The sequence below is a fragment of the Leptidea sinapis genome, chromosome 1, assembly GCF_905404315.1.
Source record: "Leptidea sinapis chromosome 1, ilLepSina1.1, whole genome shotgun sequence".
Taxonomy (NCBI): Eukaryota; Metazoa; Arthropoda; class Insecta; order Lepidoptera; family Pieridae; genus Leptidea; species Leptidea sinapis.
The window spans coordinates 14097873-14111200 of NC_066265.1; the positions used below are offsets into that span (position 1 = coordinate 14097873).

Here is a 13328-nt window from a genome sequence, read left to right on the forward strand (position 1 = left end):
CAGGGATATAAAGTTTGTATGGAAATTGCAACTCACGCGTCCCAATATAAGGCGATAAGAATGACTTATCGACTTCAGATTATTGACAGCTAATTACTGACAGTATAAGGTAGTAATTTATCTCTATCTGTAGATAGTATATTCGGAACGGCCGTATAAAAATAGAAATGTAGGGAAAATAAAAAAAAATCTTTTCATATTCTGTCGATATATAATTATTTTTTCTAAAAATATAAGCTTTATATAATCCGTCACGAAATGGTTTTCAATTATGTTCTTTTTTGGCGTTTTCTTGGGATAGCGGCTTTAAGTGTTTACGACGTTAATATTGAAAACCCATGCTTCTCTCATGGACAGTTGTATATTGCCTGCTCCCGCGTTGGGAAACCGACAGCTTTATTTTGTTTACGCGCCAAGTAGTTATTAAACAAAAAATATAATATACAATAAAGTATTAGAATGAGTATCATCAAGTTTATAAAGTATTGTAGTCCAGCTGGAGGCTCTTTTGCACAGGATGCCGGCTAGATTATGGGTACCACAACGGCGTAAACATTACTGTGTTACGATCTGAAGGGCGCCGTAGCTAGTGAAATTACTGGGCGAATGAGACTTAACATCTTATGTCTCAAGGTGACGAGCGCAGCTGTAGTGCCGCTCAGAATTTTTGGGTTATTTAAGAATCCTGAGCGGCACTGTATTGTAATGGACAGGGCGTATCAATTATCATCAGCTGAACGTCCTGCTCGTCTCGACCCTTGTTTTCATAAAAAAAGTCTACGAAATAGAAAACTATTAACTTTTGACAGAACGAAGTATGTATGAGCAGCTAGTTACTCAATAATTCAAACTAGTAATCTATATATAATGGAAGTGGTCTTTGAAAGAGCCTCAAAGGCTCTTTCACGCCTAAACCACTGATCGTATCGAGATGAAACTGACTATTCGATGTGAAATTTATCCTAGATGGTTTATGACTACTTATTTCCAACGTTTCAACACAAATTCCTTTTAAGATTCGGCCAGCGAAAGCGGGGCGGGAACGGCTAGTGTACATCATAATATAAAAATGTTACCAGCTCGGTAGGGCTGACTAATCGGTCGGTACACCGTGAACTGAGATAACCTCATTAATGCAAGTTAACTGGACTATAGATAAACATATAAACACAAATGATATAATATCTATAATATGGATCGGACTCGATGTGTTAAAAATTACCCAGATTATAAGCCGTATTAATAAATAATTTAACAGTGACCCGGCACTTTTGTACCTCCTCTCATCACGGCAAGGTGTGTGCAAGGGCCATATAAAACTGTGTAGCATACACAGTACCTACCGTATACTACCGTCTATGTCTTTTTAATATATATATACTAGCTGACCCGACAGACGTTGTTCTGTAGATAATAAAAAGAAATACTGTTTTATTGGAATTTGCCAATAATATTTCAAAACATCAAGAATTATCCCTCTTGTTGTGATGAAATTGTTTCACAGCAGAACTGTCAAACCGTGCGTCAATAAATTCTCTCATAGAAAATATGTCCATACAAAAAAAATATTGGAATTAAAAATAATTATGGGTCTCAAATCGAAATAAAAACTATCCTATCTCTCAAGTTGGACTCAACTGCACTCGATGGAGTTATCCCCATTAAAATCCGTTCATTAGTTTAAGAGTCCATCGCGGACAAACAACGTGTCACGTAATTTATATATATTAAGATTAAGACAAGAAGAGATATTATATACATATATAATGAAAATGGTCTCTGTTTGAGGCTCTTTCACGCGTAAACCACAGATCTTTTCGACATGAAACTATCACTATTCGTTACAAAATTTATCCTAGATTGTATATGGCTACTCATTTTTTATTGTATTTGTAATAAGATGAATAAAAATTAATTTATTTTCTTTTCAAATTCACTCACCGAGGCGGGAACGGCTTACGTCTTCTATGAAAATATAAAGTAAATATTATAACGTATAAATTTATTCCATTCTATAAAAAGGGCAAAGTTATATTGAAGTCTTTGAAGAACAGTTGCGCTCGCTTTAAGTTGGCTCTAATCCAAAATAATAATTCCCCCGAGGACCACTTGTATTGATATTACTAGCTGCTACCTCGAAACTTCAATATTAAGCGAGTGTAAATTTCAAGGTTTAAGTTATTGAAATAATTAGCAAATAGCTCTTTATTATATAGATTTTTATCATAATACAAGCTTTTACCCGTGACTTCGTCCCCGTTGAATAGTTACTTTGGGCAGTTATTTTTTATTTTTTAGGAAGCTTTTCAAATAATGCACATACAAACTGCTCTTTCCGCTCTTCATATTGTACAGCGCATATCCCTTGTTATTGTGGACAGTCTTTTAAATAGTATTTCCTTGTGAACTTTAATCTCCTATTTGGTGCCCATGTAGGTCAAAGCTTCCAAAATGCTCCAACAAATGTTTATAAATTATTTCTCATCAAGTACGAATTTCCATACAAACTGCCATCTCCTATTTAAACCCCTCCATTTATTTTTTTACAATTATAGACCTATGTGCTTTTCCAAGCTCTAGTATTAAATTTTCCCAAAATCAGTTCGGTGGCTTAGGCGTGAAAGCTTAAAAAACAAACACACGTTCACATTTGTAATATTAGTAGGGATGCGATATATATAATATTAGTAGGGGTATGCTATGCTAGAAATTAATAATTTTCATACGAGACTTATCTTACTGCGGCGTCTATACATTGGGCCAACGTGATCGGCAAGTTCTCAGTTTACACTGGGCCCACGTTACTACGACTCCTATTATATTAAGGATATGCAGTATCCCAGTTCTACCAGTGAGAGGCTCCATTGCACAGGATGCCGGCTATATTATGGGTGCCTATATGTGCCGTGAAACAGTAATGTGTAAGCAATACTGTGTTTCGGTCAGAAGGGCGCAGTAGCTAGTGAAATTACTAGGCAAATGAGTCTTAACATCTTATGTGTCAAGGTGACGAGCACAATTGTTATGCCGCTCAGAATTATTTGGTTTTTCAAGAACGGGACACTGCATTGTAATGTACAGGGCGTATCAATTACCATCAGCTGAACGTCCTGCTCGTCTCGTCCCTTATTTTCATTAAAATAAAAAACCACACGCCTGGCAGAGATTTGTAGGTGTCTAGACTCTAGACGCGGGTTTTACGAACTCTACGTAACCCGATAATAATCTTTTATCAACGTTTTATCTTTGCATTGTTATAATCGTGACTAGTAGTTTTTTTAGCTACAACAGTAAACACCAACTCATGCCCAAACAACTTAGATAAACAAGAACGCTTAGTGCAGCATTTCTCGGGTTGTTTTTCAATCATTCTTAAGCCGGGTCTGCTGCGCCAATTTTTTAACAAAACATGTTAAAAAATATATTTTTTATTTTATGAAAATAGGGGTCGAGCCGTGCAGAAAGTTCTGCTGATGGTAATTGATACGCCCTGCCCAATATCATCATCAGGATTCTTGAAAATCCCCAAAAATTCTGAGCGGCACTACAACTGCTCTCGTACACCTTGAGACATAAGACGCTAAGTCTCATTTGCCCAGTAGTTTCATTAGCGACGGCGTCCTTCAGACCGAAACAGTAATTTTTACACATTACTGCTTCACGGCAGAAATAGGCGCCGTTGTGGTACCCATAATCTAGCCGTCATCCTGTGCAAAGGAGCCTCCCACTGGTAAAACGGGTAACGTGTCAGCAAAACTGTCTATTATAGCATTGTTTCACTCGAAAATATTTTGAGAACAGTCATCACAACGGATGACGTATTCTTAGGAAAATCACGTGCCACGGGAAGAGAGTACCAGGCGGAGTAGTTATATTATTATATCATGTTTGATATGGGGTAATGGCAAATTTTATATTTAACCTAAAATGATGATGACGTTATCCTCGTTGTTTACGTTATTCCCAGTCACGTTTGCGAGTTGTTTGTTGATCTTCGTAGCACGCCGCGTTGGGAAACGTGCACCGCAGTGAAATTGTTGTCATAACAATCCACACCGCCTTGCTCGACTCAACAAATTTATTGAATCGTAGTTGTTATTCGGACTCATATGTTTGTATGTTAAATTTCACAAAATGCCAAATTTAAAAAGAAATTTTATGACCACAGCACCGATACGACTTATAGATCTTCAAACTAGAAGTTAGTTCCATCTTGAAGTTAGACGCTGCATCAATTGACGTGTGGTGTTCCGGATGTCCATGGGATATTTCCTGGTGTCAACCACTAACCCGTTTGCCTTCCTAGTATCAAAAAATACTACCATTAGTAGGTTGTAATTACATCTAGGAGATGATTTAGGAAAAAAAATAAAACACTTTTTCGTGGGCGCTTCTCACCTATGATTTCTGAACAAATACGACGCGTGGGACAAGTAGACACGCCGATAACGGCGGGAGACGTAGATATACGTCGCTGGGACTACGGGACGCAGGAGCTGGTTCTGTCCTATCGGTGCTGTGCCACATTGATTATGATTAGGAGGCCTCTTCTTCTTCTGCTCCATCTTAATGAAGCCATCCTTGTCGATCTGACCCTTCGACACAGTTCTACAAGCGCGTTCCTTGCGGGCGTGCCCGCTTCCACTTTCTGTCCTCAGCACTGTCCGCTTTCTTGGTTGCTGGCGGATGGCAGCAGCATAGTCACGTTGAGGTGTTGACGTAACGACCGCAGGCGACACCTCCGAGAGGGGAGGAGGTGAGGGACGGGCGGCAAGTACATTACCGCTTACACATGCGGGGACAGCGGCCGGTCGAGTCGAATTTCGCTGATTCAAAACTCGCCGGCGAAGTAATGCAAGCCCCACGTCGTGTGTTGATGTTATTGGCCTCTAATGACCTACTTACAGCAGTATTGTTGCGCAACGTCGCTACTTCAGCTTGCAGGTCCCTGATGGTGTTTTGAGATGCCTCTAATTTCAACACTACTTCTGCCAGGCCTGCCTTGAGGTTTGTGATCCTCCAGCAACCTGGTGACGTCGACATGGTCGAAGGTGACGGGTGGTAATTTGTTCAAGTTCCTTGCCACGAAAGACGGCACGTCGTCAGGATCGGTCACTTTCAGGACATTTATCATATACTGAAGACTTCTCTCTCCCCTTTCATCCCTCCTGCGGGACGGCATCTGGTCTGATTTCATCAAAACCTCGTACAGGAGCGTCTTGGCGTTAATGATCTTCTCACTCTTGAAATTTGATGCACAGATCTGGATGATACTGATCTCGTCCATAGTATCAATTGCGTGCTGAAGGAATGCCAGCAATTCATTGGGTATGAGTTTTTCGGAACTCAAAGTCATAATAGCGTGCAGCGACGGTTGCCGCGCAGTTCGCGAATATAAATTATATTCGTAAGTTCAGTGAGCATGTACGCCGAGCGCGCTCGGAACTGAACTGAAAGGCCTCCAGTATTTCGTATGTGGTCACAGTGAACTCAGATCACAATTATTGAGTGTTAGATTTCAATACTACTTTCAATGTTACTTGCCCTTATGCTGTCGAGGGTTTGAACAATTTCAACAATACATAACACATAGATGGGCGGTGGCTATAAAAGCGAGAGAGAAGGCCTGGCAGTGAGCATGGATATAGTAAAAACCTTTGATCGTGTATGGCACAAGGCGCTTAAAACTTACATCATTTGGGCGAGTTTTTGCCTGTGGACCTCCAGCTTCCTCAATGGGCGCAGCATACAGGTCTTTGTCGACGGATATTGCTCGAACCCGAAGCTCGTTAACGCTGGGGTGCCCTAAGGCTGTGTGCTATCTCCTACAACGACAGCACTGGTGATGCTGTATACACCAGCCATGCAGGTCTCTCTCGGGAAAACGACGAGCAGTATCGGGAGAAACTTTTATTTTCTATCGAGTCCTCTCTTGAGAAGACCGCGGAACGGGATAAATTGAACGTTGTAAAATTTAACTCCCAGAAGACTCAAGTTTACCACACAAAACCTCATTTGTCGTATCACCACCCATCTACAACACATCCGTTAGATTCTCGCCTAGTCTCGAATTGCCAATCCCACGGTCATGTGCAGGGCAAAGCCAAATTGGCTTCGAAGAAGCTAGGCGTCATAAGTAGAGCAGGGCAATATTCAACCGGTCCTAAATTCTAGCGATCTACAAAGCGCTGTTCCGGCCACATATGGAGTATTGCTGTCATCACCGGTCTGGCGCACCCCAGTATCAGGTCGACCCATTTGACCGCGTTCAACGCAGAGCAGGTCGAATTGTCGCGAGCTCAGTGCAATGTGAAGATTTCCACGACCCAGTGAAACTTTATTGAATTATGTAGCTGTTTATTGATTCAATACAGCATAAACACAACTTAACAGCTGACCCCAGTTTATCAGAAACATGACAATCGGGCGCCTTTGGCTGACCGAGAACGTTAATTTCCATGACACGTTGGCGCCGCGCCGCTGAAGATTAATTATGCTTTAGATAATAAAGGCAGTTTGTAATATTTTTTAACAGATATTAATATGAAACTGTGATACATTATTATTTATATAAAAAACTAAACAATATTCCTTTAATTACTGTAGGCTATGGATACCGGGTTCGTATTCCGATATATATGTGTTATGTAGGTATATTGTTGGGTCAAGATAATATGTGCGTGTTAATAATTGGTATTTCATTGTTTATTTTACTGCCTTACGGCCTTCCCAATATGCAGTCTATCTCTTAATTGAGATAAAAAGCGTAACTATCGTTGAATTTTCTGTCCCAATAATCTTATCGACGGTAACTCACCTTATCCGTGCACGCTCTCTGTCAATGGGACGAGGTGGACGTATAGCTTACCAGCGATATAAAGTTTGTATGGAAATTGCAATTCACGCGTCCCAATATAAGGCGGCTATAATAATGACTTATCGGGTATATTGGGACAGCTTCAGATTATTGTCAGCTAATTACTGATAGTAGAAGGTAGTAATTTATCTCTATCAGTAGATAGTATATTGGTAACGGCCGTTAAACCACAAGCATCATTATCACAGATCGTACTAATCTATGAGTTAACATTTTATATAATAGTTTCCTGAAAGAAAATTTGTATTTTGCAGTTTGTTCAAGTCCTGCTAAGAGTTAACAAAGTTTAATATACTTACATTTCATGTCGTATTTCTATGTTCCAAGACTAGTTGGAAGTTTCGCGAATATTGATTTTATTTGGCTTACTTAGCGTCGTTCCTAAAACTTTCTGGTAATATTATGTTAATAATCCCAAACAATTTTGAATTCGGTTAGTGTAGGTTGTAACTTAAGAAATTATGTCGTGTTTTCTTAGTTGCGACTCGCATTAGAACCTTAGAATTTTGCATCAAAATTTATGATATTTACTAGTGGACCCGACAAACTTTGTCCTATACACACGTCTTAAATTTGAAAAAAATCAGTCCAGCCGTTAGGAAGAGTTCACTAACATACACATAAGCAGGAGAATTATGTTATATATACGGAATTGAGTCTAAAGCTATCTTAAATTCACTGGGACACACAAAAAAATCATCAAAATCGGTCCAGCCGTTTAGGAGGTAGTTTAATTGTGAATCTAAACCGTTCTCGAATCCATCTGACACACAGAAAGTTTCATTAAAATCGGTCCAGCCGTTTAGGAGGAGTTCAGTTACAGCAGACGCACAAAAGAAATATATGAAGATATATTTACAAAGGAGGGATCTTAATCTGCGATTTCTGTCTGGTGCTCTTACCCAACTGTACTACATCGCATCGTACGTTAAATCTTGGTATATTTATTCGAATAAAACAGAAAATATTATTTTATGAACGATGCGGGACTCGAACCCGTGACCTCTCGTTCCGTGCGAGCGCTCTAACTGAGGCAACCGTTGGAGTGACGTATCGTTTATAAAATCTTGTATACTTTGTTCAACTCTCAGGTTGTGGCTTCCCGCATCGTTCATAAAATTTTGTTTTCAGTTTTATTTGTGTAATTAATCCCAGAAGTGAGGGTATATCACTTTATAAATATAACAAATTTTATTTCATTTTTATGTCAAGTATCGAATTTTGTTTAATATTACCTCTATGTAGCGCAAGTCTAGTTCATTATGTTTAAAAATAAAGAAAACTATAGGTTTTTAAGTATTGTTATGTATAAATTGTTAAAAGTTTTGTAAAACCGTTTGTTTCTGAAATAAATAATAAAATAAATTGTTTATATATTTTATGCGACTCTTCAGTCGAAGCCCCTGGAAAATCGTAATTAAAATATCCTGTTGGTTATTTTATAAAATTATTATAATAACCACTGTACCGCTTCATTGAAGTCTATTCGACTACATGATTATGAAAATAAGGATCGAGACGATGCCCTGACCATTACAATGCAGTGCCGGAGCGGCACTACAACTACGCTCGTCACCTTGAGACATAAGATGTCTCATTTTCCTAGTAATTTCGGACCGAAAACAGTAATGCTTACATATTACTGCTTCACGGCAGAAATAGGTGCCGTTGAGGTACCCATAATCTAGCCGGTATCCTGTGCGAAGGAGCCTCCCACTGAGTTTATTGAGGGGAAGTATGGCTATGTAACAAACAATTTGTTTTAGTTGACGAGAAGATATTCTGCTGCCACGGTGGGCTGTCGCCGGACTTGCAGGCCATGGAACAGATCAGGCGGATCATGAGGCCCACAGACGTGCCCGACCAGGGCCTGCTGTGTGACCTGCTGTGGTCCGACCCTGACAAAGACGTGACCGGCTGGGGCGAGAACGACCGAGGGGTCAGCTTCACATTCGGTACAGAGGTAAGATGACACTTACCATATTATAAGGCATACAAGATACACTGTCACCTTAATAGGTATGCACTTGACTGAATTTAGTCATCTAAATTCAGAAGCAAATTTAGAAACACATTAGATGCTTCTGATCACACTGTCCTAAATTTAGTTACTGAATCAGTCACCACTTAAAGCGCGACGAATTCGGACGTGTCGTATAAGTAGGTACGAGGATGGCTCCAGTGTTGTCCAGGCATCAAAAAATTGGCCTATGCCCAGCCCGGGCCATTAGCACAATTAAAATTTAAAAAAGACGAAAATCATGGGTGAAAATTAGCAAACATTGCAAAGCGAATAGGTGTTTAGAACCAGCAGACTTCAAAAATAATCTAGGAATGGATTCGAGATCGTTTGACATAATATAATTAAATCTTGTGACACCGTTTATTCAAAAGCAAGATACTATCTCTACTAAATACTACTACTCCTACGAGAGTATTAGTGCAAAAGAAAAATTGGTCGTAACACTAAGATTTCTTGCAACAGGAAATTCATATCAAGATTAAAATTACATTTCTTTAATATCCCAAGCCCTACTGACAAAAACTATTTCTGAAACTTGTTTTGGCTATTACCATTTTTCGCGTACATAAATCGTCCCCTACTCACAAAGAGCCACTAGCGACTGAAATCAGTAACTAAATGCGATTACACTTTCCTAAATGCGTTTCTAATTTAGGAAGCTAGTTTGCTGAATGCGATTAAGCTTGTCTAAATTCAGTAACGACTAAATTCAGTTAAATGTAATAAGCGCTGTAATACTAGCCGACCCGACAGTCGCTGTTCTGTCAATAGAAAAAAAAAATTGTGTTCGAGAATAATGTAGTCTAAAGCCATCGGAAATGCGTATTCAAATTAAATGAATTAAAAAAGAAACAAAAAAGTGTTTCTGAATGATCTTATCATTGACCAAGTATAGTAACTAGACATCGGTTTGGCCAACATGAGACAGATAATATCCTATACATATAGGTACATAATATAACACAAGTGTTCTTTCACTTTCAAATCGTAAAACACAACTTCGCACCATATTTCTTTCGATTCTACTCAAAATTGTCACTGATGTTGAATAAATAGTGCATATTTCACACGTTTCACAAGTTTTCTTTGCAGCGGTGTCAAATTTGTTTAGCACACCGGGTGTGCTGACCTTGAAAAAACCGGTACGCATGTCGAAACAAAAAATCTAATCACTCTCTCATTTCTTTACATAAGACTCGCATAAGTTTTTCTTTTTCTCGTGTAAGTGAGACGGAAGCTATCAATTAGTCTAGTTACTATATTTGGTCTATAGATTTTATAATATGTACTAACAAAATAATAAGGCTTAGTAATATTTTATTTGTGTAAACAGCTTTTATGTTACGTTTTATAATTGCGATTTTTTTTAAAGTATTAATATGAATGTAGTTTGTAATGCTTAAGAAATACAATAATTTGTTGATATCTGAAAGGGTTTTGACAGCGTTTTCGTTGAAAGCTCCCATACGACTTATTTTTTTCTGACACCTCAAACAAATATCGTTAATGAATACAAAAACTTTACAAATTATATACTAAAACTTTTCTCGAGAACCAGGCTTTATCCATTGGTGAAAACAGGATGAAAATTGGTGCTGTAGTTTTTGAGTTTATCTCTATTTTTTTATTTTATATAAATAAATTCCAGGAACGGAAAGGTTAAATTAGTAATTTCAGCAGCTACCGCGCCCTTCGAACCAAAACACAAATTGGTATTGCACGCTACACTATCCATAGACAGCCGGCATCCTACATAACGGAGCCTCATTCACTTATTGTCATTGTTAATGAGTATTATTATAAGAAAATTAAGTTGATAGTTAGCCTCTATTTTGAGCAATTCACCCACGCAAACAAACACTAAGAGACATCGCGAGTGTAAGACGTAGCTTGTCACGCACACTAAAGTTATAAACCTGGCCTGTTTATATCGGTTGTCTAAATATAAATATAAAATATTATCTAAAGCTGTAGCCATTTCCGAGATGATCTCCATACCATTACGCTCGTCTTGCCTCGAACGAAAGAAGTCAATAACGACTATATTCTATTATAACAATATATACAGACAAACTATGAAATCAGATGTGCTGACCCTAATATTGATAATGATTTAGAATGGAAAGATAAGGTGAAAAAATGAAAATAAAATGTATGATATGTATGACACACTGACCCAGACGTCAAGTAATATAATATTATTGCTGTTCAACAATCACTGTGTCCTACTAAAATATCAATTATAAAACCACATGACATTGTTTTCACCGGTTGTTGACGCATCTGTTAATTGAGCTTAATGGAAGCTCTGAATATTTTTAACATCTTGACTGTTGCTTCTCAATATATTCTTGATAATGTAATAATACACATAAGTGAATTTGCCAGAAACTGTCATAACCATAATGTTAACACCAGGAACAGACATAAACTGATGATGTCTACTACTCGGCTTAGTCGAGTTATTAAGTCTTTTGTGGGGCGATGTATATACATCGCAGTATATAAAAGCATATGCTTTTACAACAAGATCCCAGAAAATGTTCAAAACAAAGGTGTTACGTTATTCAAAAGAATTGTTAAAAAACGTTTGTGTGGTAAAGGTTACTATAACATAAATGACTTTCTTAATGATACCACAGATTGGGAATGGAGCGACCGCCCTCAGGCTATTAAATAATAAGTTTAATTGTACAATGTTACTTTGTAAATGTTACTTTAATTGTAAAACATATTTTTGATGAAAAAAAAAGCCCGCTGAGTTTGTTGCGCCCATTCTTCTCAGGCCTGAGGCATTCACTTTGGAATGGGTGGTAGTTTTTTTTTTGACTTTCAATAAGTGATTTCACATCCTATTTTGAATAAAAATATTTGAATTTGAATTGATGGCAATGTTCCTATATTATGCCTGCTTCCCAGTTTATTCAAATATTAAAAAATAATAGTAAGTTTGTGTCCAAAATATGTACCTTTTACAATAATAATTACCTTTGACCTGTTTGTTGTTATGTCTTGAATTAAATTGTGCCATTACTGAAGACAAACCGAATAAAAACTTAACAGAAAAAAGAACAATTCAGCCGGTGCTCTGGTACAAGCTAATACACATTAATGGCATGGCAGTGGATACAACAAATCACAACATGAAGGGACTTTAAGAAAAGAGGAATATTGGCAGGCAAAAAAAAAGAAGTGGGTGGATGAAATAGTAGATATAGGCAGTAAAAATTGGCTGAAAGATGGAAAAAATTGAATTAATTGGAAAGTAAATATTATTTTTACCAACTGAAAGGTGAAAGGCGGGCTCTGCAACAAGCATTAAAATTCAAAGGACAATATAAATATGTCAATGGTTTGAGACAACATGAAAAAGAAATGTTGGAAGACCAAAAAGAAAGGTGGGCTTGAACACTTTAAAAAGTATAGCAGGAGACAACTGGGTTCATCTAGCATAAGAGAGAAGTTGGAAGGATATGGACAAGGCCTTAACTCATACAAATCCCAAAAATATCCACTAACTAAGGTATTAAAACAATACTCAATTTAACTAACATTTCCCATGTTTGAACCGGAATAGCTTTTTTTACCCTTCACCTAGAAAGCCAACTCAACGATTTTAAGACATTTCCAACGATAAGTTATGGGTATTAGAGTGGTTGCTGAGGAATAAAATTCCCAACGCCATCTTTGAGCCCTTCGTAGCTCTGCCATAATGACATTGACTTTAAATTTAGCTCGCGAAATGTGCCATTGGCGTGCACGGCGCAGATGTCTATGTTATCGGAACATGATTATCTTATCAGTCGGCCGCGACCTTGCCTTGTGAAAGGTGCACGCGGAACTACTCATTTACTTCTTGACTGATTTCCTCTGGCTCCTGGGTTCGAGGCCGTGAGGCTTAAATGATTAAAGTTGTATTTATATCAGAAAATACACTGTCGTAAAATGAAAAAATATCTATGATTAATTCTCAGTGACAATGTCTATTTCCAAATGAAAAGAGGCTTTTCGTTTATTGAACAAGTCAAGGTGGACATTATTCTTCATATTGTTAAGTTGTTCCATTTAAGGAAAACGTTTAATTATCGATTTCTGCTTACAACAAAATAGCATAATACTTTATCAATGTTTATAACTGTGTTGGCTGAGACAAGCACACGTACCGTTAATAAGATACGTGGTTTATTTCCGCATGCCCGTCGGCGGAGTATCGCTATCTAGGGTTAAAGTGAAAAAGTCTTCAGTTTGTTACTGCCTTATTCATAACTAGCTGATACCCAGCGACGTCGTTCGCGTACGTATTTTTACACCTTGGGTTACATTACTGGAACTTAGTAGGGATCTCAAATTTTTTGAAAATGTAATATAGCCTATAACACGTGGGTATAATGTAGCTTCCCAACAGTGAAAGAATTATTCAAATGGTCC

The 13328-nt window shown here is 37.9% G+C and overlaps 1 protein-coding gene across 1 annotated transcript in view; it reads left to right on the plus strand.

The window, feature by feature from the left end:
• Positions 1-13328, plus strand: part of LOC126967105 (serine/threonine-protein phosphatase alpha-2 isoform) — a 33532-nt gene that overhangs the window by 8926 nt on the left and 11278 nt on the right. Inside the window, exon 5 of the mRNA XM_050811505.1 lies at positions 8644-8840. Coding sequence (XP_050667462.1) covers positions 8644-8840 — 197 coding nt within the window. The remainder of the gene's footprint in view (positions 1-8643; positions 8841-13328) is intronic.